This window comes from Aythya fuligula, chromosome 5 (assembly GCF_009819795.1).
Source record: "Aythya fuligula isolate bAytFul2 chromosome 5, bAytFul2.pri, whole genome shotgun sequence".
Lineage (NCBI taxonomy): Eukaryota > Metazoa > Chordata > Aves > Anseriformes > Anatidae > Aythya > Aythya fuligula.
In genome coordinates this window covers 53,519,084-53,545,787 of record NC_045563.1, presented here as the reverse complement: position 1 = coordinate 53,545,787, position 26,704 = coordinate 53,519,084, and the positions used below count along the sequence as shown (strand labels likewise).

The 26,704-nt window shown below is 37.1% G+C and overlaps 1 protein-coding gene across 28 annotated transcripts in view; it reads left to right on the top strand.

Moving 5' to 3' along the window:
- The window catches only part of MADD (MAP kinase activating death domain), a 65,156-nt gene extending 42,607 nt beyond the window's left edge, over window positions 1-22,549 (top strand). For 14 of the 28 annotated variants that reach the window (XM_032188693.1, XM_032188691.1, XM_032188688.1 and 11 more), the window contains 16 exons: window positions 150-247; window positions 600-683; window positions 2,293-2,451; window positions 3,172-3,280; window positions 3,868-3,930; window positions 4,300-4,420; window positions 5,189-5,294; window positions 6,402-6,512; window positions 7,444-7,551; window positions 7,636-7,800; window positions 9,148-9,220; window positions 9,609-9,715; window positions 14,163-14,171; window positions 14,425-14,494; window positions 19,312-19,358; window positions 21,017-22,549. In XM_032188693.1, the coding sequence (XP_032044584.1) occupies window positions 150-247; window positions 600-683; window positions 2,293-2,451; window positions 3,172-3,280; window positions 3,868-3,930; window positions 4,300-4,420; window positions 5,189-5,294; window positions 6,402-6,512; window positions 7,444-7,551; window positions 7,636-7,800; window positions 9,148-9,220; window positions 9,609-9,715; window positions 14,163-14,171; window positions 14,425-14,494; window positions 19,312-19,358; window positions 21,017-21,124 (1,538 nt within the window). In that variant the 3' untranslated portion in view covers window positions 21,125-22,549. The remainder of the gene's footprint in view (window positions 1-149; window positions 248-599; window positions 684-2,292; window positions 2,452-3,171; window positions 3,281-3,867; window positions 3,931-4,299; window positions 4,421-5,188; window positions 5,295-6,401; window positions 6,513-7,443; window positions 7,552-7,635; window positions 7,801-9,147; window positions 9,221-9,608; window positions 9,716-14,162; window positions 14,172-14,424; window positions 14,495-19,311; window positions 19,359-21,016) is intronic. The other 14 variants (XM_032188705.1, XM_032188702.1, XM_032188699.1 and 11 more) reach the window with 2 other exon arrangements.
- The last annotated feature ends 4,155 nt before the right edge of the window (window positions 22,550-26,704 follow it).

Below are 26,704 nucleotides of genomic sequence, written 5' to 3'. Positions count from 1 at the left end.
GCCTTGTTTACAGTACCAAGGAATAAAAAACAAGGAACAAGAAAGCAAGTTTGTTTTCTTGGTACTGTTCCTGCTTTCAGTCTGTCATCTGCCTTCTGATGGACTGTTTTTTCTTGATACAATAACGGTTTATTTTTCCCTTTACTCAGGGCCAGAAGGTGTGAAACATTTTGATTTGGGAGAAACAGATGAGAAAAAATCCCAGATCAGTGCAGACAGTGGCCTCAGCTTGGCCTCAGGTTCTCAGGTGAGTTGCTCCTACACTTGCTTTATTTATGTGGTAAGATGGAAGATTCTTCTGTTGGCTGCTTAACTATGGGAAAACTAGATTTTGAGAATACTTGATAGGCTCATCTAGTAATTCCCTCCCCTTTACCCCACTTTCTTTAGGGTACTGGTCTTTGCTAGCTCCTCAATTGTAGGACCCCAAGGCCTTTCTGACTTGCAGGCAGTAGTATCTTATTTGATTGGCTTCATGAACCAGTGAAGTATAAGCCATGTGATTTAAGATCCCAAGGGAATGGGAAGTGGGGTTCTCATGATGATAAAAACTAAACTGATGTGACTTTGCTTCCTGTCCTCTGTATGTTTGATTGCAGAAGAGTGATTTCGACTCTCTTCCCAGTGGAGGACCAGCAGTTATGGTCCGAAGTACCAGCCAGGATTCTGAAGTTAGCACAGTGGTAGGATATGTCCAAAGTGAAAACTTGATGTAATTCATTTCCTGGTAAAGCGGGGTAGGGCATTTCATGCCTACATTTTGTGTACAGTATGCCTGCATACTATCTCTCACCCATAGTAGCGTGCCTATGATGTGTTCTCTCTCCAGAGCCTCTGACTGTGTAGCAAGCATGTGTGTCTGCCAGGATATACATACTATTTTATTAGCAGATTGTATTCATCATATGTGATGCTTGTTGCTGGTACATATTCGTACATATTGGTGTATTTGTGGAACTAGTGGTTTGCAATCCTTTTATAAATATGGCTTAGTTGTGTATAAACCATCTATAAAGGAATGTAACCTGAGAGCAAAAAATGCAGATGGTTTGATGCATTAAAAGCAAGAAAAAACCTCTGACGTATTACCTTTAAGTGTTTGAACCATATGAAAACGTCTGCTTGCTTCCAGTACAGCTCTACTGATCACCTGTACTGTGCACTTGCTGTACCATCTGGCAGGGGTAGAGTTAGGAAAGCCAAGACAAATCTTTACTGGTAAAACTGACCATCAGGAATTCCCAGCCCATGGAGTCAGAGGAAACGTCTGGAGAAAGGAGGATTTACTGTTGGTGGAGGAGGATCAGGCTAGAGAGCACTTCAACAAACTGGATTGACATAAGTCCATGTGGTCTAATGGGTTGCAGCTACGAGTGTTGAAGGAGCTGGCTGATGCTGCTGCAAGGCCACATCTGATCGTCTCTGAACAGTTATGGTGATTGAGAGAGGTTCGTGAAGACTGGAAGAGGGCAAAGAGAGAAGTTGATGGAGAAAATCTCCTGTAAAACATTTCCAAATACACGAAAGAAAAAGTGATTGGGAGAAGTCAATGTGGATTTACAAAGAGGCAATCACATTTAACCAAGCTGATAACTTCAGACAATGAGATAGCTAGCTTGATGTATGAGAGGAGAGGAGTGGATGTGTTTACTACAACTTTAGTAAAGCTCTTGACACCATTTTCCATAACACAGACAAGCTGAGAGAATTGGGACTCTTCAGCCTGGAGAAGAGAAGGCTCAGGGGGAATCTTACTGATGTGTATAAATACCATACAGGAGGGAATGAAGATAAGGGAGCCAGACTCTTCTTAGTAGTAGTACCTGCTGTCAGGACAAGAGGCAATCAACACAAAAGTCAAAGCACAGAAAATTCCATCTGAACACAAGAAGACACTTACTTATTTTATTCTCAGGGCAGTCAAACACTGGAACAGCATGTCCAAAGAGGTTACAGAATTGCTGTGTGTGGAAATTTTCACAACTTGTTTGGACATGGTTCTCAACAACATACACTAGCTGACCCTGCTTGAGCAAGGGGGCTTGACTATAGAGAATCCTGATGGGTTGCTTCCAAACTAAACAGTTCTGTATTTTTTCTGAAGGTTGTATTGAGTATATCTTCATTTTTTTATGGGGATTTTGTGCAAGAATAGTATCACTGAAAGAGAAAAGGCAAATGTGGCCTTTGGTTGCACAGCTTATTATTTTATGCCTTAAGAGGAAACATTTTAAAACTTTTCTCTCCACAGTGTCTTGTCTGTGAAGATAACAGCTTTATTTTTCTCCACAGGTTAGTAACAGCTCTGGAGAGACATTAGGAGCTGACAGTGACTTGAGCAGCAATGCTGGTGATGGCCCAAGTGTGGAAAATGGTGGCAATCTGACAGGATCCAGGGGCACTGTGTCAGACAGTGAAATTGAGACAAATTCTGCTACTAGCTCTATTTTTGTAAGGATGCTGCATACCTTCCTTTTTATTTTAATTTTTGTACAGTAATCATGTTGATGTTAGTGAATGTGTGAAAGAGGTTCTTTGATTCTGTTCTAAGGGTTAATCAACAATGATTTACAATAACAAGATATTAAAGAATTAATTACTTTTTGTATGGATCCACGTACCTTTCTTCATACCCTGTGCAATATGTGGCTCTTTGAGAATAGTCAGTTCACATCTCACGCCATGTTACAGGCTCTACCACCCTCATTCAATATTACTCTCAACCCAACTGTCATTTAATTACCCTTCAGAAATGAAACAGCTTCAGGTGATAGTGTTTGAATTTACTTAACTAAAAGGAACTGATCCCCTGCTTGGTAGAATCTTGGCAGCTCTTTGATACAGGAAAGTGATGACCCATCGTCATAGGTTTAGCAGCTCTTCTGTTTTTTTTTTGTTTGTTTGTTTTGTTTTTTAAACAGTACTTTAAAACTATCTGAAGTGTAGTCATAACATTTAAATATCCTCTTCTAACTGGAAGATATGTGTGCAGTAAAATTCAATTCATTTTTTTTAACAGAGCAATTTTTTTGTTTTATCAACATTTGTGGGAGAAGTGTTTACGAAATATAACTTTCAAACCCTATCTGTTAAGTAAACTTGCAGTGGACTGCAAGAAACCCCTACAGGTTGCAGAATTAAATTGTCTGACACCTCTTGTATCATTTTCAGGCAAAGTCTCATAACCTGAAGCAGAGCGTAAAGGATAACAAAGGCAGTACTCCAGGGAGAGTTCAAGAGGATGGGAACCAGCGTGTCTATCTCTATGAAGGACTTTTGGGTAAACTATTTTGGGGGAGGGAGGGCAAGGGGATTGTTTAGACTGAAGTTCAAGGGGAGTCATGTCTGGCTCAGACTGGAATTTACGTGTTACCAGAGACCATTTTAACCACCTCCTGTTTGTCCATGCTGATAAAATAGGAGGGTACATCAGGCCATTCAGGGTAAAGCAAAGGATTTGCTGGGGAGATGGAATAAGAGAAGATGGGTGACTAGACTAGTTTGCATAAAATGTAGCTTATTCCATGCACTTGTTCTTGAATAAGAGTTAGTTCTTTAAACTGTTGGAAGGAGGGAAGAAAGATCTTAGTTATGCACATAAGGCTGAAATTATTTTTTTCTGAGTATTGCTGAGTATTGCTGAGCTTTTACAAAAGACCGTTCAGTTTAAGTCTTCAAATAGAGGGCTACTAAACTCATGGCTTTTGAGCATGACCTTAAATTAGCAGTGTATTGGCTTCTTATGTGTTTTTTTTTTTTTTTTTTTTTTTTTAATGTATATCTTGACTTGCTGTTAATCAAGAGCTCTCTCTTCCTCTGTTTTTCATCCTTTCCATTTATTGTTCCTACCTGCATGGAATGGTGCAGGTAGGGATAAAGGATCTGTCTGGGACCAGTTAGAGGATGCTGCAATGGAAACCTTCTCTATGAGTAATAATCTCATCTTTCCACTTCTCTGTGTGTTTGCTGTGATCTGTGTTTGTGTGAGATATTCCCGTCGCTTTCAGGCAGTGTTAACAATATATGGAAGAAAACATTCTCCTTAAAGAACAGGGATAAGAGGTTCTTTTCTTTAAGGTTTTCAAAAAATTATGCTGTGAATTAGAATGAGAGATGTCTTTTCTTCTACTGTACACTTCAGTTGTGATATTGTTTGTGATTTAAAAGTTACTTTTTTATTTTAATAATAGATTTTTTTGTGTGCTGGCTTATAGTATTTTCAAGGTGTGGGAAGGAAATATAACTGATCTTAAAGTATTTGACTGGAATAAATGCCCAATTTTTGTATGCATTGCATAGGTAAAGAGCGCTCAACTTTGTGGGACCAGATGCAGTTCTGGGAAGATGCTTTTTTGGATGCTGTGATGTTAGAGAGAGAAGGAATGGGGATGGACCAGGGACCCCAGGAGATGATTGACAGGTGAAGTTCTCAGTAGACCTGGGGCTTAAGCAGTAAAAAGAATATAATTTAAGTTCTGTTGCAAATGCTATTGCCACTTTGTAAACCTTGTTACTGTAACTGACAATTCCAAAGGGAGGCTTTTGTCTCTGCTGGTCAGTATCTCCTGCTACTGAAATACTGTGTTCAGGTTTGATAAGTTTTTCTTAATGCTCATGGAGAGGTGGTATTTCCAGGGAAATAGGTCATGTAATCGTGATCACACTATGAATAGATGCAATAGGCCGGATCACTAATAAAGCATAGGATTTATTTGGATTGTATTCTGGAATAAAGATACCAGTGTGCGGGGTGCTAGTTTTTGGAAAAATAAACAGTTTAAAATCTATCTTACTAGAAAAAGAGAGTGCCTGCACGCTTCCTTCATGAGTTAAATGCAGCTGCAAGGCAGAAGTAAAGCTCTAAAGGGGGTAGCTGTTGTTTGAGTTGAATGTTCTTCTTATAGCAGTTCTCATGAAGCTACAATTGTGGAAAAGAGAATATGGGTAAGTCCAGTAGACCACTGAGAACTTTACCACTGAGCATATATTAGTTACTTGCACTAGATGATAATGGCAATGTTTAAAGTGATCACAGCAATTTAATGGAAAATGGCCATTTGACTTAGTGTATTTGGAGGTTTTATTTACCATGCACTTTTTACAAATAGTGTTCTGTTCTCTGCCAGTGCTGTAGTGAGTTGGATGAAGAGTGCCTGTGAGCCTACTTCAGCTCTAGCTCTTCTTGCAGGTATCTTTCCCTGGGAGAACATGATCGAAAGCGTTTGGAGGATGATGAGGACCGCTTGTTGGCTACGCTGCTACATAATATGATTGCTTATATGCTTATGATAAAGGTAACTTTTTTTAATAGATTACTCCTCATATTTAAGCAGTATGTTTTGTTGGTGGTGTTTGGAAACCATACATCTCTTTTCAGAGATCAGAACAGTATAGTAAAAAATAATATTATAAAACATCTGATCTTAATGAAGAAATTATTTCAGAACGTGGAGATTCTTTGAGTTTCATCGTTTGAGTTTAAGTAGTTCTATGCAATGAGTATGCACACACACTTCTATTCAAGATAGAAACTTTTTAGCCCTACCTTTAAGAATGTCCTTTAAGAGGACATTCTTACAATCAAGGGCATGAGTTATAGGTAGAGAGCATCATCTAATCAGATTCCCTTAGAACTGCAAATTCCAGATCTTCTTAGGGAAGTCAGAGGTGAAAGGAGGGTATGGGCAGGTTGCAAATATGCACATCAATATGCATCTCAACATATTATTTGCAATGACTTTTAAGCAACCTTTTTTTTTTTTTTTTTCTCATTCAGTGGACCTTAATACTGTAGGTGGCTACTAATAATATCTTTCTTTTAGTTTGTGTTATTTCTTAGATAATGCAAATTCTCCATCAAAAATCATTGGAAAATCAATCTTCTAAAATTGTTATCATGTTTGGAACCGCCTGTAGTACATCATGTTACCAGGACAGTCTTGTAACAGTTTTGATGCACTATGCTGTGCAACAGCCTGACAGTTAAACTAGGTGTACGCAGGTGATAGTTTGAAAACTTATTTTATCTAAATTTTTGGGTGGGGAAAGAGAAGCAAGGTATTGATTTTTTCCTGATATAAATGGGAATGTGAAGGTAAGTTTTAAGATGGCATTTGAGTGTATTTGGAATATCAATAGTTGGAAGTGGGGGATAATGGAATTGCTGCTTTGTTGTGCAGGAGTAGGCAGGAAATCTGTTTAGCACAGTACCACTTACACCACTTTTCCCAGTCGCTGGGCATGTGCAACTTCTGCTGGTACTGCTGGGTTAAAGAGAACCTAGCATGGTTGAGCTGCAATGAGTAGTCTTAGCAATGGAAACCAAAATATGTTGAATTTGGGAGACGTGAGGAGTTGTCTGTGATTACAGAAAAGTAACTGTCTTTATATGTGCTTTCCAGGTGAATAAGAATGATATTAGGAAAAAGGTGCGTCGTCTAATGGGAAAATCACATATTGGATTGGTGCACAGCCAGCAAATAAATGATATTCTAGACAAGCTTGCCAATCTGGTAGGTAATACAGTGATGAGTGATGTATCTGTGGGAGTTCCAGTATAAGGGGAAAAAGATACCTCAAAATTCTTCTATAAATGCTCTGCAATACTAAGATAGAAGTATTAAAACCAAACTGGATTATTAAAAACTGCCTTTATAAGTACAGCATAAAGACTATGATGATATGACCCTATTTGTAATCTTATATGCAGTAATCAAATGGAACTATGATATAAATATGTATAAACATGAGATTTCAGTACTAGAGTTCTTTGCAACCCTAATGTTTTCTTAATATCACTTTTATTGAGGGGAACCTTTGTTCTTACTAAAACTGTAGCCAGTGTTTAGTTTTCCATGGGTCACCAGGTTGTAAGGTTTGTCTGGATCGGTTTCTATTCAAAACTATTCACATTGTCAGCTACAATGCAGAGTAAACTTTACATTCTGTGTTGCTCATTAAGAATATAGGCTAACAGATAAGTTAATAAAATTAGAGAGCTTTGAACACAGCTTTCACCAGGGTAGATGCATGATAAGCCTTCTGAGAGCTAATTTTCCAGAGCACTTCTACAACTCTGGAACTTTTTTTTTTCTGTACAGAAAGGATGTGTAATTCTCTTATAGTTAATTGGAGGAAGAAGCAGACCATTTTACTGCAATATTAACAGTAGTTGGCACCCAAACAACACACTAGCACATACTGAGTGTGGTACTGGCTTGAAGGTTTTCCTATGCTGTGATAACTCTCATAGTAACTTTTTTTGAAATTGAATTTAGTGCAGTATCTTGCCTAAGGCTTTGCCCAAAATTGCCTCTGATCAGCTGTATTAAAAACTTTTATTTTTCTATTGTTTGTTGAAAATGCTTCTAGTGTCACCTACTGGACATTTTTCAAGAAAATTGTTTTCAAAATTCATTCACGATGGCATTTTTTCTTATCTAGAATGGACGGGAACTCCCTGTGAGACCCAGCGGCAGCCGCCACATCAAGAAGCAGACTTTTGTAGTCCATGCTGGGACAGACACAACAGGAGACATATTTTTCATGGAGGTAGAGACAAGAACAAATAATAATGCAACTAGTAGCATTCAGTAAATAGTATTAGAAATCTCATCTAACATCTTGTGCTCCCAGGTGTGTGATGATTGCATTGTGCTGAGAAGCAACATTGGAACTGTGTATGAACGTTGGTGGTATGAGAAACTCATAAACATGACTTACTGTCCCAAAACAAAAGTGCTGTGCCTCTGGCGGAGGAATGGTCAGGAGACGCAACTGAACAAGTTCTACACAAAGAAGGTACACATTTTATTTAATAATGAGATAAGTCAGTGCAGAACAAATATATTGGTATGTCATATTCCATGTTTTAATCAAATAATTGTATTCCCTCTCCAGTACTGATTATTAAACTGCAGTGGCTGTTAACAGCATTGATACCTGAAGTTGGCATTATGCTTCGTCATTTACCTGGAGGCAGTAGTACAGCAGGATGTAATTTAAAAAAAGGGTAGCTTTTACTTGATTTTTTTTTTTTTTTTTGGTTTGAAGAATACAGAGAGAGTCTAGTGTCTGATTGAATTCCGATCCATGAGGGAAAACACTTCAATTACCAAATATTGAGTGAGCATGGAGGCTTACAAAGATATTCAAAATATTGTGGTAGATTCATGGGGTAAAGCTAAATAATACTTTACCTTAGTAATGGATTTAATTGCGTTGATTTTAACGGAAAATCCAAACTGACAAAACAGATGATTTTTTTTTTCCTTGGCCCATGTATGATTTTGCTGATTTCATGCATGTCTACTTTCTCCACTGATTTGAAGGCCATTTTCTTCTCCTTAGAATTATTTGCAAATATAAAGAAATAGCTTTAAACCTATTACAAAAAATCCAGCCACTCTTAAACTCCAGTAACGCCTGAACAATGACCAGCAAGAAAGAGATAAAGATTTGCAACTGCAAGTGATATGTTGAAAAGCTATTATTTCTGAGGCAAAGGAATTAGATTTCTGCTTCAAAAAAATAATTTTACATGGACCAGGTAATCGTAATGCAGGCATAAATACAAAGAGAATGACAAAATCAGTACACTACAGAAGTTACTCAGAAAGCTAACTGTATGTATTTTGGGCCTTGGATAGAAATTTCTCCTAAATTTTACTCTGAGATTATGGCTTAACTATTATTTGATATTAGAGAGGGGAGTTAGAATTAGCTAATTTCCTTAAGCCATATTTTTCTATTTGACATAAATAACGAATAGATAATTTAAATGAGCATGACGGGTAACATTGATTTCTGAATCAACGAGAGAAAGGGAGGGATTGTGATATTGTTTTTAAGCTTTTTCTGCATTAGGAAAATGAGTAAACTTGGTTATATTGGTTATATTTTCCATGACCATGTGCCATGGCGTGAACTGTAGCTTGGGCAATTTAGCTATGAAGTAGTTTCTCCGTCAACTTAAAAAATAATAATAATATATAAATACAATCAAGTAATTAGCTGTGGTTGAATTTTTACAGGGTTTTGTTGTTGTGTACCACATGAGGCTTGTTTTTATTTTTTTTTGTAGAATCTTGCTATTTGCTTCCCTTGTAATGTGGGAAAATAATGCTGTTTTACTCTTTTATATGTTAGTGTCGGGAATTATACTACTGTGTAAAAGACAGCATGGAGCGAGCAGCAGCAAGACAGCAAAGCATTAAACCAGGTACAAGATCTTACTTGTTGGGAATATTTGTTGCTTAATCTGCAATCATCTAGGCTTTATTACTAATTTCTTTAAATATAAGGGCCTTTAGTTGGAAATTTGAGAATAGCTTTGTACGGTGTGTACACAGCACAGAATGTTACCATTAGCTTGCCCCCATATATCTCACTCTGGATCCAAGCAAAAGCAAAACATCTGCATAGTGTCATATTTAAAGAGGAGTAACTACCAGTCAAATCAGAACTTGAAAATACTTGAAAATACTTGAACATATCACGACTTGGCTGACTGCTTTCTGTTTCTTCTTTTCTTCCCCTTTTCCCATACCCTCTCTCTGTTGTGTGTGTGTGTTTGTTTGTGTTTCTTTTTCTTTCTTAACATATCACAGGCCCTGAGTTGGGTGGTGAGTTTCCTGTGCAGGATATGAAAACTGGTGAAGGAGGTCTTCTGCAGGTCACACTGGAAGGAATTAACCTGAAATTTATGCACAGTCAGGTATGAGGGAAATACATAAGATGACTATGTGAGCATGAAGCTTTTTGCAGCACACCTACATCTGTGTTTCCTCTTGCCATGGTATCAGGAAGAACAAAGGATAGTGTGATGGATGTTGATGGGAATAAAAAGTAGATGTGTATATTTATACAAAAGCACACATGCACATTTTACATATATGTAAAAACACACTGAAATGAGATCCTCATGAGAACTGTAATGAACTGGAAAAAAAAAAAGTTGATACAGGTTTCAACTTCTTGTTTCTGGTGGTCAGAATTGTGTAAGCACAAAGCAAATGGTAGCGGCATACCAAGGGAGAGAAAAATTGATCACTGGTAATCTAAACTGCCATAATGCTCACATTGTGAACATATCCTGCTGGTGTAAACTGTCAGCCTTAGAGATACAGTGTTTGAATACTGCAGATGCAAAAGGTGACTTACATTATATGTAGTCTGTCATGTTTTAAAAAATGAGGAATCTGTAGAATTTAGTATGAGAATAGAACAAGAAAGTAGCTCTTGCTGTAATTCACAAAAATAAGAATGAATTATTGATTCTTTTTTCCCTCCAAAGAGCAGATCTTCTAGGCATAGAGGAAACACAACTAGAATTGCCATTTCTTCATTTTTGTGGATGTAGTTTCTGTTGCTTCCTTTGATCCTTGTTTTTTATTTTGCTTTGTGTTTTTTTGTTTTGCATATGATATTAAATGCATGCTGTGCTAGACGGTAGAATCCTCTTTTAGGAGAAAAAGAGTGCGTGTGTGTGTGTGTAAGTAATAAAAGCTTCTGTCAGTCCTCTGTGGAGTGCTTTTTCCTTTCCTTTCCTCTTGACTAGACTTTTCTCTCCACACAAGCTTTGTTCTTCTTTGAGTAAACATCAGTGTAGATCCCACTGGAAGTGCACGTCCATCTCAAAATCTTTATTTAATACTTCTCTCAAGATCACGGCATCGTCATGTTCATATATGGCAGTATAAGGACTGGAGTGTTGTGAGCCTCCTTAAATTTTCTTCCTATTACCAGGGTAGAACTTGGACTACAGCTGACCTACTGTTGTAGTATTGCAAACCTGCTCTGTGATGAAACAGTCTGCCTCTATGGCTTTATTTTTTTATTTTTTATTTTTTTACTGAAAGACTGGAATGACATTTTGAAAGAAGCCTTAGGGAAACCTAGTGCTGATTCTTACTATGGGACTGAAGGGACCATTAATGGTTGAATTTAGCATTACAGTCACTGAGTCCTGTGTTACCAGCAGTACTCCTAGAGTAGTAGCTTCATCATGTCCTTGCTGACAGTGTTCTAATTTGCTGTCAGTGATGAAAATTAGTACATCTTTTCTGAAGGATGGTCTGTGCAAATTGACAGATAAGACCCAGGAAATATGCCAGCTGTCTTCCCCACCTGTAAAATTATTCCTTCTCTTCCTCCACTTTCCAATGAGGCTGCAGCCAGATGAGTTCTCGTTATTTAGTATGGATATTGAATATGTTGAACTCCTGAGTCTGTTAGATTTACATTGTCAGTGGGCAAGGGAATTGAGTATGTAAGATGCATCCTGGTTTTCCTCCATATCAAAATAATGTCTAGATAGACATAAAAAATCTGCCAGTTGAGGGTCTGTAAAGAATACACAACTGCAGCATTTATGTAAAGTACTCCTACTAGTTGTACCATACAAAAATATCCTTTTCAATTCCATCATCTTTGGAGCTGAAGGATGCTTGCATTCTTATTCTAATACTCGTCAATCAGATTGATTTAATAAAAAGTCTGCTGTTTTAGATAAACTGTCCTTTTCATTTCTCATATAAATTAAATGGATTGCTCCTTAAGGCAGTTAATTTCAGAGTATGCACATATATGATTAAAACCAGGAACCTATAGCCATTTCTTTGTTGAAAACTGTTGAAACTGACCAAGCAATGGCTACAGGACCTCATCAGACACAACTTTCTCTTTGTCTTAGTTCTTTACTCCATATCTAGACCCTGATTTCAGCCTTCTTTCCAAGTACTCTTTTTTGTCAAGACATCTTGGAAAAAGAAGGGTTTTCTGTTGCTCCTCTTGGTTGGAAGTCATAGAAATAATACAGTTGGTTTCAGTGTTAGAATGGTGCTGGATTTCGTGAAACTATTTTTTAAGGCTCTTGATCTGTAGCTTGTGTATGTTATCACTGTTTCATATGAATTCCTCTGGAAATGTTTTAGATGAATGGTGGGCCAACCTACTACTGACGCATGATAGCTGTCTTTGGCATTTGCAAATTGTCTCACCATACTGGCAGTGTAAATAAGCTTAAGAAGAAAAAAATGTTGAAGTCTGTCTGAGCCTTGCAGGTCAGAGGAAGTCTTTCCCTAATAAGGAGGAGTCAGGTGTACCTGTGACATTGGCAGGCTATTCACAAAATTCCAAGTTTAAATCTACAAGTTGTAATATTGGGTGATTGTCCCAGTTAAGAATTTGTCTGTGTCAAAAATAAATGGAAGTTTAATATGTAGCAGGCATATGCCCACTTACAGTAGGATCCACACTGAATGCTCTGTCTTGAAGAACCATTTTCCCCAGGGTGAGTAACTCTTTTTTCATTTACACGCTTTTTTGTTTTCTGACTGAGAGAAGAGCATCTCTGTCCCTTAAAGTAGTGACAAATTGCCTGTCAACTGATATGTCTTCTGAAAATTGGTAACTTAATATAATTTTGACAAATAAATTCTCATATGGCCCATAACTCCTTTTGCTGCACTACTTAGTGTTATGCTCACATTATGACAATCTGGGGCAGTCAAGTCTTTCATCCAACTTTACTGTTACCAGACTAAATAGCAGTGTTTCACCTGAACCTTTCTATTTAATTTTTGAAATTTGACTACTAGCAAAAACTTTTTCACAGAAAATATTACAGAAAGAGAAAACTAAGTACAATAAAGTAAGTGTTTTGTTATTGTCTGGTTTTCTTTATTGCCATCCCTCAAAAAAAATGTTTTTGACCAACTGAACTGATACAGACATGGTGAAAACTGACAAAGGGAAAAAAAAAATAGGATTAGTTCTCCTTTCCTTGAGAGTGTGAATATAAATAGAAGGCAAGCTTAAGATTTTCTATTTAGGTACATCAGAAGTTTAGTTTTTGATACAGATCAGAAAACATCCTTGGACTATTTGTTAGCTCTCTGGTAGTAAAAATAACTTGAAAACCTGACTTGATAACCTGACTTGTCTCAAATATATGGTGATCATGTTTACTGACCTCTATTGATACAAATAAGTCTGTTCAATAAAGAAAAAAAGGCTTCTGGTGAGGTTTCTGGTGTTGATTTCCTTTGCTTTTCCTGGGTAGTATATCGTCTAGGGCTACGTGCATTTGGTTACTATTAGATTAGGAAGCGTTGCAGTGATTTCCTTTCCTTTTTTCCCAAGACAATGTAGTGTACCTAGTAATTTTTTTAATGAGGTCCTAAGGTTATGGCTTCATAAGCATGCAGGAAGTGTCAGTCCAGGCTATTGTAATATAGTCCTGTAAGTGCATCTTTAAGGTACTGGAAATAGACTCACTCTGAGTGTTAGGCCAATGTTAGTCTTGGTGTTTCTGTTGCCTTGAAAAAGCAAAAGTATTAGAATCTGATGTGTGGATTTGATTCTTTATGGCACTTTCTACAGCTTCTTTTGTCTGTGTATTTGCTGATCCTTTTGGAACTGTGCATACGTGAAGGGACTGTTTTATGTTGTGAAACATACTGGATTTTGAACAAACTTAATATGCTCAGAACTTGTTTATTCATGCAGTCTTGTCATTTAGGTTCTAGGCTGGAAAACTTAGTTGTGTAGTTCTTTTTTTTGTCTTTTGGGGTTCATGTTTGTACAAAAAAAAAAAAAAAAAGAGTTAAAAAGCAGGTTTGTTTTCTAAGTGACTGCCCAGCTGACAGTGGCCATTTGTGAAATGAGCATATGATAGAGAAGGGCCGAAATGCTCCCATGCTTCTTAAAGCAGAACACTGATGCTGACTTCTAAAGGAGACAGTTTCGTGAGCAAGTAAGCAGGTTAAATATCATAAACAGCAGTAAAATCTTAAATGGTGCAAGGCTGTCAGGGAGGAGGGAGATTAGTAATTTCTCATTGATTTCTCGTTGGATTAAATTTGATTACTGGATAGGTTAGGAGGGTCAGTGTCAGGGTGGGAGGTGTAGTGTCCATAACCTGCCCTCTGTGCCGGAGGAGGATGCATGGAGGGGCAGAAACTGGGATGGATCAGAGGCTACAAATGATGTCAAATTTGGGAGCTGGCTTTTTTTCTCGTCCCCCTCTTCTGTTGTATTTCAGGTGTGTTGGTATTCTTTTTTTGCAATAACTCATTTGAGTGCCTGAAGGGGTAGCATTGTTGGATATGTCAGAGTTACTAACTCCTTCGTTTCTCTTCCATGCTTTCTCCTCCTGCAAGGAGCGGAAGGTACTTCATCTTCTGCTGTCTTCGCTTCTTAGCACTTTTAAGTTATTTGTTGATTTCTAGCATTGTGGCAAGTTTGTCTTTTGAATATTTATTTCACCCTTTATTTATATATTAAACTGTAAATGAACTGGTAGTGTATGCTACAACACTTCAGGTTGTATCTGCTGTGGTGATGTTTTTGTTTAATTTTGGGTTTTATTTTTTTTTTTTTTAAACTTACTAATTTTGTGTTATTTTTCTCCTGTTTTTGTAGGTTTTCATAGAGCTGAATCACATTAAAAAGTGCAATACTGTGCGAGGAGTCTTTGTCCTGGAGGAATTTGGTAATTACATTATTTTGATATTAGGTCTGTACTCACATGGCAGTAACTCAAATTTCCAATCTTCAGATTCAGAGTTACACTGCAGTTTCAAAGATAGAAGAAGAATGTAGATTGCACTAAGAAGTTGCCTAACAGGGAGATGAGTGACAGCATAAAAATTTACGTGTTCATTTTCATCATATTAAGATTTGTGGCCTAGGTATTCTTTGTTAATAGACAAAGAAGATGTTCTGAGTTTTGTGAAGCAAACAAAACAGCAGTTATCTTTGATCTGTTTAAGATTTTTCTTTGGTACGTTCCTTTTTATGATTCTGGGAAATCATCTTTTTCTGCGCAAGACTTGCAGTTGATCTTTCTCAATACTGTGCTTTCATTGCAAAAAAAAAAAAAAAAAAAGCATTGCTACAAGTTTCTTCTTCACTTTGTGTGGAGTTTAATTTTTGTTGTAGATCATCTTTTGTAAGGTTGCACATTAGGCTGTGGCTTTTGTTTCAGAGCATAACTAGTAAAGAGTGGTAAAGATTAAGAAGAATAGAGAATTTGTGTTATTTAGGCGCGCTATTGCCGTTACCTATAATCTGCCTACAGTCTAGTTTGGAGAAAGTTCTGGGTTTCTATTCAGTGTCAGTCAGTCTATACTTAAATAGTTGTCTGAAAAAAAAGAAAGAGTGACTGTAGATGCGGCTCTCCATAATATTTATCCGTACATACTGTTCTCTTGATATACTCCCCAGACCTGGATTGATTTATTCTTCCACCCATCTCCGATACAATTTACAGTTTTGCTTCCTTACTAGATCAGCATACTTTGGCTGTTAATCAAAATCTATATTTGGAGCTCCGTTTACCAAGACTGATTGTTCTTTGGTGCTGTGAATAGAAGGTTCTGACTGATGGATTCTCTCTCACGATGTAAAAGAAATTTAGTATGAGAGTGCTGGAATTAATTTCTTCATCCTTAATAATGTGTTGTCTCCTTTTGGTGATACAAAGTTATAAGGTATTCAAATTGTAAAACCTTTCTGACATTTATTGTTTGCTTGTTTTTTTCCATAAATGAATTTAATCTCCCAGAATTTTGGGATTTCAAACTGTGAACAGTTTTTCCCCTTGTCTGAAAATATGCATGGTTCAAACGATCAGATTAATGAACTTAACCACCAGAAAATTTTCTAATAGTTTAAATGATCAATGATGTCTGCATTATATGGTTGCATATTCCTTTAGTATCATGTTTTTACCCTGATGGACATGATTGATTTTACTTTCCATAGAAACTGCTTCAGGTGGTAAAACTTTATTGATGGCTTTTACAAATATGAGAGTTCAGAAGCCAAAAAATCAGCTCAAACCATGGCTTCAGCCTTTCCAAGAGAAGAGAGTGGATCAGGAATGAATCTTGGGTCATTTTTGGAGACCCAAAGTTCTCTCTTAACTCTAAGTGTTCTTTAAAATGTATTTAAATTGCTCAAGGAGACAGACAGTGTTTGTTTTAGGTATTCCCAATCAACTTCTGTTGATGATTCTGCGATACAACTTTTAGCTATTAAATAATAACCGTAAGGAAGAAAAAGAAAAGTTGTTTTACAGAAAAAATTGTAATTAAGGAGCTACTGTAAAATCGAGATGTATGATAAGGAACTTATGGAAGGGTATTTTTCAGAAGTAAGAGAAACGAAATTGGGAGCTGAATGCTACAACCAAAAGCTGAAAAATTAAATAACTTATAAAGTAAAAATACCCTACTCCCAAAATAGAGGTCAGAGACAAGAACCATTTTAAAGATACTAAATGAGATTTACGATTTGCCCATCCAGCTAATAAACAAAAAGAAGAAAGGAAGACAGATGTTGCAGAAAAGCCAAGCTCTCTTGTAGTACAGAATTGAGTGTTTATCTGAGGGCTGCTCTTTTGATTGTTAAAAGATGAGAAGACTTATCTGTTCAAAAGAAATCAACATTTTAATTTATAAGTGAATTGATAGTGTTCACCAAAAGGTTGCATGGCCTTCTTAAAAATGAAGTTATAAAGCTGTGTTTAAACATCGTGAACCTTGCCATGCGATTTCACTATAGAGAGAGTATGCTGAAGTAGTGCCTCCTCTTAGAAATGTGGAGTGTGCTAAACAGGTACTCCAGTCTGATGGGAAATACTTCAGTACAGGATTTTATGTTATTCTGTGAAGCGTAAGTGCTCCAACTGTAACAATGTCAGGAAATGAAAGGTCAGTTGGTATAACACTGGGTTTATATCACAGCATGAAAATTGGAACAGTGATTTCAGAGCAGGGTGCAAGGAGAAGTTCAGGAATTGTTGCCCACAACTGGAAATGGAGATTTAAAGTAGGTGAGGAAACGTGAGGTTCTTCCCTCTGGAATTTGAGTTACTGCTGTGTACTTGTGCTTTACTTTCTTGTGGCCCCTTCATCGCGGCTACTATGAAAACCTTCATTCTCCAGCAGGTAAAGTGATGTCCCCTGAACTCATTCTATGGTAGTGCCATATTTTCATTCACAGGACCAAAGGCTGCAGGATGGTACTTAATAATATACTCCCTTCATCCACTTAGGTTAACAGCATTAGGATTAAGTTTTAATGTTAGAAGAAAAGTACTTCTGCTAATCTCTTAATTTGAGTTTTGGGTGGGGTTGCCTTTCTTTTTTTTTTTTCCTTCTGTATTCTGCAGTGGTAGTGCTTTGACTTCTGTGGGTGTAAATCCAAGGCCATTTTTATTCTTCCTAACCCAGTCCTCTCAGGAGAATTTTTCACACTGAAAGGACTGTGAAGGAGTACTGTACTTAAAGAAAAAGGCAATTTACTGACTGCAAAGTGAGGAAGATGGTACCTTGCCTAGGTGCTCTCCTGTTCCTTCTCTTCCTGTTATCAGTTATGATACGAGACTTTACAGTTTCCCTTCTCTCCTTCCCTTGTGGCCCAAGGTCCTTACAGATTTCCCTTCCTGCTTTTTGAAGAGTATATGAACAGTTATATGTTATCCAGTGGGCAGTGAGACTTACACAGCTGTAAAAATCCTACCCTATTTGGCTGTGCACCAGCCTCACTCCCACCTTAACCCCCTGGTGACATGGAGTTAATTTGGAACATCTGGTGCCAACGGGTAAGGTAGCTTGGATGTGCACCTCCTTATCTTCCCAACTCTAGTTACTGGTATCACTGGGGCAGTGCAGCCTGGGTGTGCACTTCCCGTTTTTCGGTCATTAATGTAACAGCCATCTGTCTGAGAAAACAGAACTGAAAAATCAAACAAATATTATATTACTTCTTAAAATCATATTCTGTAGTTTTCACTAGATTTTTTTTCAGGAATGACAATACCATGGCATACTAGAATTGGTAGGCACTGGTTTGTACTTCGAGTACCTTTCCAAACCCAGTCTGCACTGCCTACTTTTGGCCCTCTAGAGCGTGATCCGTCTCCCTCTCCAACATTTAGCTGTGTCATATAGTTGAAAAGATGACATCTGCATGGATAGGCTCTGTTGTGGATTTTTCCTAGTTACTCATACTGAACTCATCTGCCTCTGTTTCTTTTCTCGTCATTAGTACAGTGTGTAATAAATCACTTACCCTTCCTCTATGAACCTGGTATGGTTTGGTTTTGCATAATTTCTATACTACTGCTTCTAAATTTTTTTTTGTTGTGATACAGAAATCCCATGGCAAATTTCAGCTATTCTGGAAGGGAAGTATTCAGAGTTGGTCTTGTTATTATGCTGATCTTAACATTTAAAATTTGCCATTTGTATGTTCTTAATGTGGTCTTTGTTCTCTCCTGGTGATTTCCCATGGTATCTGTTCACAACAATATTTGTAGACCAAGTGTGAGGTTAAAGGCACAGTTCGGATGCAGTGCACGCTGATGGGATGGTTACAGCTCACTTTATGCATTCCACAGTGAGAGCAAAACACAACTTTTTCTTTAGCTTTATTATGTTCTTTCTTACCGTTAGTTTGAGGCAGTGCAAGGGAGCAACATGAAATTTTCAGGATAATAGATTTTTCATCAGTGCCCTAATCCTCTTTTTGTATAAAATCTGGAAAACAAGTAAAGCCTGGTATTTTATGAGGATATGTAACTGAAATCCATGTTTTACTTTAAGGCAATTTGTTCAAAAGCAAAGAACATTTTCAGTGAGTATGTCAAGTTAAAAGGAACAAACACACACCTCCTAAACAGGAAAAAGACTATTTTGAGAAACTCTTGAAAGACAGATGGGAAACAGTCTTCCAGTTTAGAAAAAAAACAACTCCCTAATTTCCTTTTTTTTTTTTTTTTTTTAACCCTCTGGATTTCACTAGGTTACTACCAGAGTGTCCAACAGCTCTTTTGAGATTTGTTATTCAGTCAGCAGGGAAGGTTTCAAACATCTAAAGGGTAAAATCTTTGGGAATCAAGTACTGACAAACTCCTGTGGAATTGTTGGTTTGTTTCATTGCACTAAGCATTAATGATATTTTGCCATTAATGTTGCTGGCTAGCAGGAATGAATATTATTAGAAAAGTCAGAGTCTTTAAGAACCATCAAATATCTATTGTGATTTTCCAAACAGAGACAATGAAATATTTTGCCAACCTGAGTAATTCATTATGACATTACCACTATCGTCAAGGATGTGTAATGTAAGAAAAGAGGAAAAAAAAGTATCTAGAAGTGAGGGATAGTGAGATGCCCTGTTCCTGCACCTGCTGTCTGTGTGCATCCCTTCCCTTTCCTATGGGAACATTGTGCTATTTCTTTCCCTTTTTCCTCTCGTTTTTTGAACTTTTTGTTTTGTCTCTTGCCCGTCCGGTTTTAGTTCCTGAAACTAAAGAAGTGGTGAGCCACAAGTACAAGACGCCAATGGTGAGTCAACTGTGATGCCTTCTGGTAGTTCTTTAGAGGATATATCTTTATATTGTCACATGGAGAAAAGAAATGCATTGAGATTGCAGGATTTGCAATGCTAACACTGCAGTGAAGTACAAGCTTCTCTTAATTAAAGCCTTCCCTTAATTAAAACCCTTGTGAAACTTGTTGATTCTTGTTCCTATGACACCAGAGAATCTCGCAGGTAATGTAGAAAGTGTGGTCTCTTTCATTAAATAGATAAGCCAAACCAGCTAGCTTGCATCTTTAACTTCAGCACAATATGCTATTGAAACTGTTAAACTGAAGACAGTGCAGAACACAATCCATAATCCACAGATCAGATGGAAAAGGAAACTAATTTCTGGGCATAAAGTGGTTGCTATCTGAGTTTGTGAATAATTCCATTCTCTTCACGAAAGTGAGCAGTGAGACAAGAGATAATAATCAGGCTTTTATGTACTTAGGAGGAAGAAAGAGACACCAATGATTATCATCGTAACTGACATTTCTTCAGTTATTTTCTCTGAAGTATGGTGTATACATTTGGTAATTACATGGAAGCTGACAGTCCTTTAAGGGGAAAAGAAGTAAGATACTTGAAGAAGCAAGAAATGTGTTATAAACAACATTCCTAGAATATATGTAACTTAAGAAGCAGATAGCTATATTTTTTAACAAGCCATTTCAATGAAAATGAATGATAATTTACAGAAGCGTTTTAGCTTGTCCTACAATACAACAAAGCATGCTGTCATACACGTATAACAAAGATGATAAATATAAGCCTCGGTATACAGGACAAGAACTTTTCAGGTCATCAGAATAGCCAGTATTAAAACTTGGTTATAGACTGAGTTAGTCTTACCTTCACTGAATTGTGCTGCCAGTTGCATGCTAGACAAGGATTTTCTATTAAGTAATAGTACACGTAATCATTTAAAAACATTATTTGTAAATCTTTCTAATGGTTTGTGAAAGCCTCTGCTCTAAGACAGTGACAAATATGTTTGGTATTTTTTGTATGAAACATGCAATGTTGGGTATTGTTTTTATATATATATATACACACACACACACACACACACACACACACACACATATATATATAAATTTTAAAAAATCCCAACTTTTGTTAGCCATGGATTCACTAGCTTTGGTTAACAGATAACAGGGATTACCAGTCCTTGTACTTTTGAGCATAAAAAGATTACCATTGTGAATACGGAAGAATCCTTCCATCTCATTGAGTCAAGGTATAGTATTGGATGTTTAGTTTTACAGGTGTTTTTTGTTAATTCTTTCAACCCCTCCAAGAAAAATGATTTTAACTTCATGCAACAGGCCAAAAGCAATTATGTAGGATGTTTTTGCTAAAGCACTGTCCAACTTTCTTACTTAGCGTACTAGTCTTAAAAATTATGAGTAGTCACACTATCAAGCAACTAACACTTTTATCCCCAAGGTGTTTTGTTTGTTATAAGGCTTGTCTTCTCTATTTCAGTTAGAAAATAGCATCAGACACTTATTCCAAATTTTTTATGTAGCAAGAGTATTTGTCCCATGAAGGCATACAACAGAATACAAAATGTGCAGTGGATTTTATAAAATGCTAAATCATCTGAATTTTGTTATCTCCATTTCTAACCTCGTAGGCTCATGAGATCTGCTACTCCGTGCTGTGTCTCTTCTCTTATGTGGCTGCCATTCGTGGGAAAGAGGCAGAAAACAAAAGCAAACCACCTCGGCCAGTTTCCAGTTGATCATGATATTGGGAAGTACCTACCCTTCGGCACACTGACGTGCTGCAGTATTCCCATTTTTACTGCAGTTACTGGATCTCACTTTGCTGTCTTCTATGAGAACTTGATTATTTATGTATGACCCTGCAAGTCTTTTCCCGTAGAAAAATCTAAGACTTCATTGCTCAGTCTCCTTCTGAATTCATCTTTAACGGAGTTTTTATATGAGCTGTTCATCAGACAATTCTGAGCATCAGCATCCAGCTGTGAGTGACCTACTCTGGCCGTTCCTTGGAATTCCCTTTTTCTTAAGGTGGCTAACATAGCCTGAGTTCAGTTGTTTTTTTGTTTCTAGTGGTACTTGTTCCAAATTTATCACTTTACAACTGCAGGCTTCTGCTTTCAGATTCTCTCATTGTGCACAGTGGAAGCAGTCCGGTCCTGCATGTTGTTTAAATGTAATGTTTTTATTGTTTTCCTTCTGTGTTGTTCATTTTTACCCACCGACATGGTGTTCTTGTCACACAGTTCTTCAAACCCTTTTGGTAGAAATGAACACTTTAGCTACTGTAGTCTGAAAATATCACGTGACAATTGAAGTTTGGCTATTAAATTGCTCTGTCTGTGGAGGTGACTGCTTCTCAAGTGGGAAAAAGAGAGAGAGACAGAAAGAAAGAAACTCTGAAGGTAGTATATTGTGAAAAACCCTGGCACCCCATGAATTATGTGGTTTTTCAAATCGGAGTTTAGATAGTATCTGTAGACATCTCAGCAGTATAGTTAATAGATACATATAGCACTACTGAAAGCAGTTAATCACAGAGGGCAGAAAATGGAAATGTAAAATTTGGAAACATTATTGGCAGAAGCACATGTCAAACCAATGTAATTCTGGGTTCGTAACTGTATTCTATACAAGATGTTTCTATAGCAATGTACAGAACATACTCAGAAGCTCAAAGGATTATCTGGTCTCCAAAATTTTTAAGCTATTGCTTTTTTTTTCAATCTCTACTTGCATATCAAGGAATCTCGCAAATACTGGGTTAATGCGCAATGAAACTCCTTCAGTTAAAATTATCCATCACATTCCTTATTTTAAGTAGACTGAATATGAATGTTTCTTGCATCCTGATTTTGTTATTGAAATGTACTGCACTTGTATGGAAAGCTCTTAGGATGCTGCGAGGAGGGACTGTCTGGAGCAAATAATGTTACATGTAAAATACCTGGAAAAATGCTCTGATGCATACTGATGTATTGTATGTTTTGATGTAGGATTCTGAGTAAATGAACCCAGATATAACCCTGTTTTGGCTTGGTCAGGGTCTCTACTGTTTTGAATGGAATAAACTAGTAATGCGTGAGGAAAAGATGTAAATATTACAGTACCACATCTATTTATAGAAACTGTACAGCTGTCTGAATGTGAAAATAAAATGTCATTCAACCAGCAACTTGTTTTTATCCTTCTGTGCTTTAACTTTTCTGTTCGTGCAGCTTACTCTGAAATTAATGTAGCTATATACAAAACACAACATACACATACGTGAAATAATGAAAAAGAGCAAACCATATATGGAAAATTACATTTCTTTCCACATCAGTAGTTGAAACTTGTATTTTTGTTGTTGTTTTCTTCTTTCGTAACATCCATGTAATATGTATTTTAAAAAAAGTGAAAAACATAGGAATAACATACACGTCTGAATTATTGATATATTGGTTGTGGACGTGCAAATAGAAAGCAAGTATGAAAAATCATTTACACTTTGCTAGTAAGAAAATGAAAACTAACAAACCTTGAATTTAGCTTTTTTATTTTCTTTGATCTTTTGAGACTTTAAGTTTTCTTATGCCAATACTGGAATTTTTAGCAAATGTTGTATTCTTTATATTACCGTACTACAGGTTGAAATCCTTCAGTTAAGACTTAAATCATGTTAGACTGCATAAATGTTCCACTAACTGCAATGCTGGGTCCCACTTAGGCAAACAATATTAATTTTTAAATTTTAAATATTATGTTAACAGGCCTATTGACATACTCAAACTCGCTATAAAGAGAAGATTAAGGTTTTAAATAACAATTGATGATGTGCATTTAATTGTTATCTACAGCACCCTTTTTTCCCTCTAAGAGCTGTCTTTGTGTGGATGTATTTCTGTGTGACTGAAAACCATGAAGTATAATCTTTTAGAGCTATGCATTATAGACTCATGAAAAACTTAAGTCCCAAGTAAGACTTAAATGGGCCTTACAAGAAAAATCGCCTCCTGTCCCTTTCAACAGTATTTTTGTTACAGAATGGCTGTGGCTAAAGTTGCAGACGTTGCTGTTCACAGGCAAGAATCAGTAACTCTGCAAATGGGCTGACATGGGGCTTTTGGCCTTCAGGTGAGAGCAACTAAAGAAATTCTTGAAATGTATGAAATCTTTCTGGAACTTGATGATGTGTAATTGTGCTTGGCAGGTGTTCTGTTCTGCTAACTGAGGGAATGTAGCACATTCATCTGAGATAAAGGCATGCCGTACAGTGTTTTCACTGCTAAATACTCATTGTGGTTCCCTGGAAATCTAATACAGCTCTGGAGGTTACATTTAAAACTGGCCTAAGAGTGTAAGTCTTTCAGAACGCAGTCTTCTACCCTTTCCACCTTAGCTTCATCACTCCTAAATGTTGAAAGGTATGTAAACTTTTCTTTGTAGGAAAAGAATAATTACAGCAATTTCCATGTGTTTTGTCATGTCCTACTTATTTTGATCCTTAGGTAAGAATTCCTTAGCAGCCATAAGCACTTAGAGGCTTCTAAGCCTTCCAAAATTAAATGGAATACTGAATATTGGTAATAACAAATAGTGCAAGAATACTCATGGAACAAAATGGCTTAAGCTACCGGTTTTACCACTAGGAGGAGCTCGTGATTTAGTGTTACAATATTTTAAGCTGACAACCTTTTTATTTTAACACTTGTGATATTTCCAAGGCCCTTACACAAATAGCAAATACGTTAATTATGTGACAAAGATTGATGAACTTGCCTTAAACCTTAAGGCAGTTGCTTGTCCTGAACAAATTTCTTTCTCTGTTACAATTCTTTGTTCGTGGAAGTTGGTTTTCAAAATGACCAGTAACCATTCCCTGCAAATATTAATGTTTGTGACTGGTCTTCCTGGCAGTTTTTCAAAGTGGAGCTGGAGTTCCTAATTATCTTTCTTTGGGATTGCAGATCTTCACTGTGGTGTTCCAAAAAGAAGGTACCTTTGTTTTTGTTTGTAAATGCAGTGTTGATTTCTAACATGAGTAGACCTAAATTTTAAAAGATTAAAGGTTTTAGTATTGGTCAGTGTCACAGTGGTGGTAAAAAATTGTGAAGTTGAACATTGAGGAAAGGGTTCATTGCTTCAAGAAATCTATTGTAAAAACTTCCTACACCTTGATTCCTAGCTGCAGATACACCTGCCAATCCTACTTTGACACTTTCACCACAGAAGAGCTTGTAGGATAAAATATAAGCTGTTCTCCTGGGCACCCAAAAGCTAAATAGCTAGAAGATGGAAATTATGAAGAATTTGTTTTACAACTAAAATTCTTAGTGATCAGAGTGGATGGGAAAATGTGGCTATGATTCTAAGCCATCTTTGGAGCCTTTATATTATAAATATACTAAAGATAAAAATATTTCTAGAGCCATGCTACTTATGCCAGACAAGGGCTTTTGGTTCCCACTGAGTGTACTGCCAATAAGGAAGCAATTGCTAATATTGCTTATAAGGAATGGAAGCAAACCAGCCACTGGGTCAGGCATAGACTGCCCTGACCACTGAATTCAGAACTAAATGAAAATAGAAGCTCAGCTTCATAGAGCATAGAGTTTGGGTAGGAAGAGACCTTAAAGATCATCTAATATCTAATTCTCACAAAGAGAGCAATATTTAGATCCCACTTCCCCTTGATTGCCAAATGGATTGAAGTTAGAAGAAGTTGCCTGTGAAATGAGTTCCTGCTTCTGTGAGAAAAATGGCTTCTGCACTGCAGCAGTGGTATTTAGGAACTCCAAGTCACTGCTCTTAGACAAGCAAAGTTCTGGTGAAAAACATCTCCTAGCTCCTAAAGATGTGGGAGTAGAAGCAAGAAGCAGCCACTTTATGCAAAGGACCTTGCCACACAAGCCAATGCCAAAAAGCTTCTCACTCTTCCAGAATTTACAATTTAGCCAGCCTTGCTTCTCACAAGGACAAGACATTTCTAAACAGCTGAGTGGGGTTATTTTGCCTCTGCTAGCTGCAATGACTTTTTGTGCAGCCCTGTCTTATAACGCTCTTATAAGATGTTCAGTGTGAGCTAGAGCTTTAAGTTCCTAAAGCTGTTCCTAGTGCTGATATTCAATAAAATAGTAGAAATAAAATAGCAGAAACATGCTGATGCTTTAAATAATAGTAGTATATGATTGCTCTTTCCAGCGCTGTATCCAAAGGTTTGAAAGCTTGATGCTTGTAATGAATGAGGTTTGAGTACACGTGAGTACAACAGAGGACCTCTTTCAGGCAGATTCTGTGCTCAGATATGACAAAAACCAGCTCAACAGTTACACCAAGCATAGTATAATCGTAAGTTGATTTTCTGTTTAGGTTTGCCTAGTATAATTGTAATTATAATAATTGTAATAAGGTAGTTTTCTGGTTGCATGTGTGCAAAGCTTTGAAACTTCTGAGAAGTAGCAGTTGTAGCACTGACAAATTTTCTTCCAGAAATCAGTCCTACAAAGAAAGAACCACATATACAACAACCAAGGGCAAGTAGTGTTGCTTCTATTTACAAGTTACTATAGTGATAAACGTGGTTTAGGAACCTATATAGAAATAGAAATCCCCTTCTCCTAAAATAGCAGTACGTAAAAAGGAACAAACGGTGGCCTGAAAAACACCAAGTAAAGCTCTAAACAGTTGCTTCCTTTAAGTAGATGAAAACTCTGGTTCTGTATTTCCGTTCCTTTTCTTCCACTCTTTTCTGCCTTTTCAGTTTCCCTCAATAATGCCAGTGAGCACCTATCTTTATCCACAGCATTCTGGGTGTCAGAGCGGTCTCTCCTTCCCTTTTCTTACAGTTTCCCTGCTTTTCTTACAGTTTCCTTTCTTGGATTCCTTGCTATTTCCCCACACCTAATTTATTGGCCTAGACTCACTTCAGCCACTCATTCTCAGTTCCACACCTCAGTTTCTCCTCAGATGTCTCTCTCTGTTTAGTGTTTTTTCATCCATTCTTCTCACCATCATAGTATGTAAATCATGTTCCAGCCTCTGCACAAGCAGTCCGGGCCTATGCTCTCTTGCTCATCTTTCTCTGTCCTCTTCCAACTTCCACTCAATCTTTTTCCTCTTACCAAGCTCTCTGCCACCCTCCTTTCATCATCTGTCATCCCTCAGCCTCAGTCTGCTCTTACTCCTTTTGCATTAAAATGAAACTGTTTGCAGTGGAGTGCTAAAGAGTGCTATTGAGGGAACAGAAAAGATTTTCTGCTGATCACCTATAGCACCCAGCAGCAGCTTTTCCATATACGTCTTGGAAACTGTTCAACCATTTCATCTGATATTAGAAA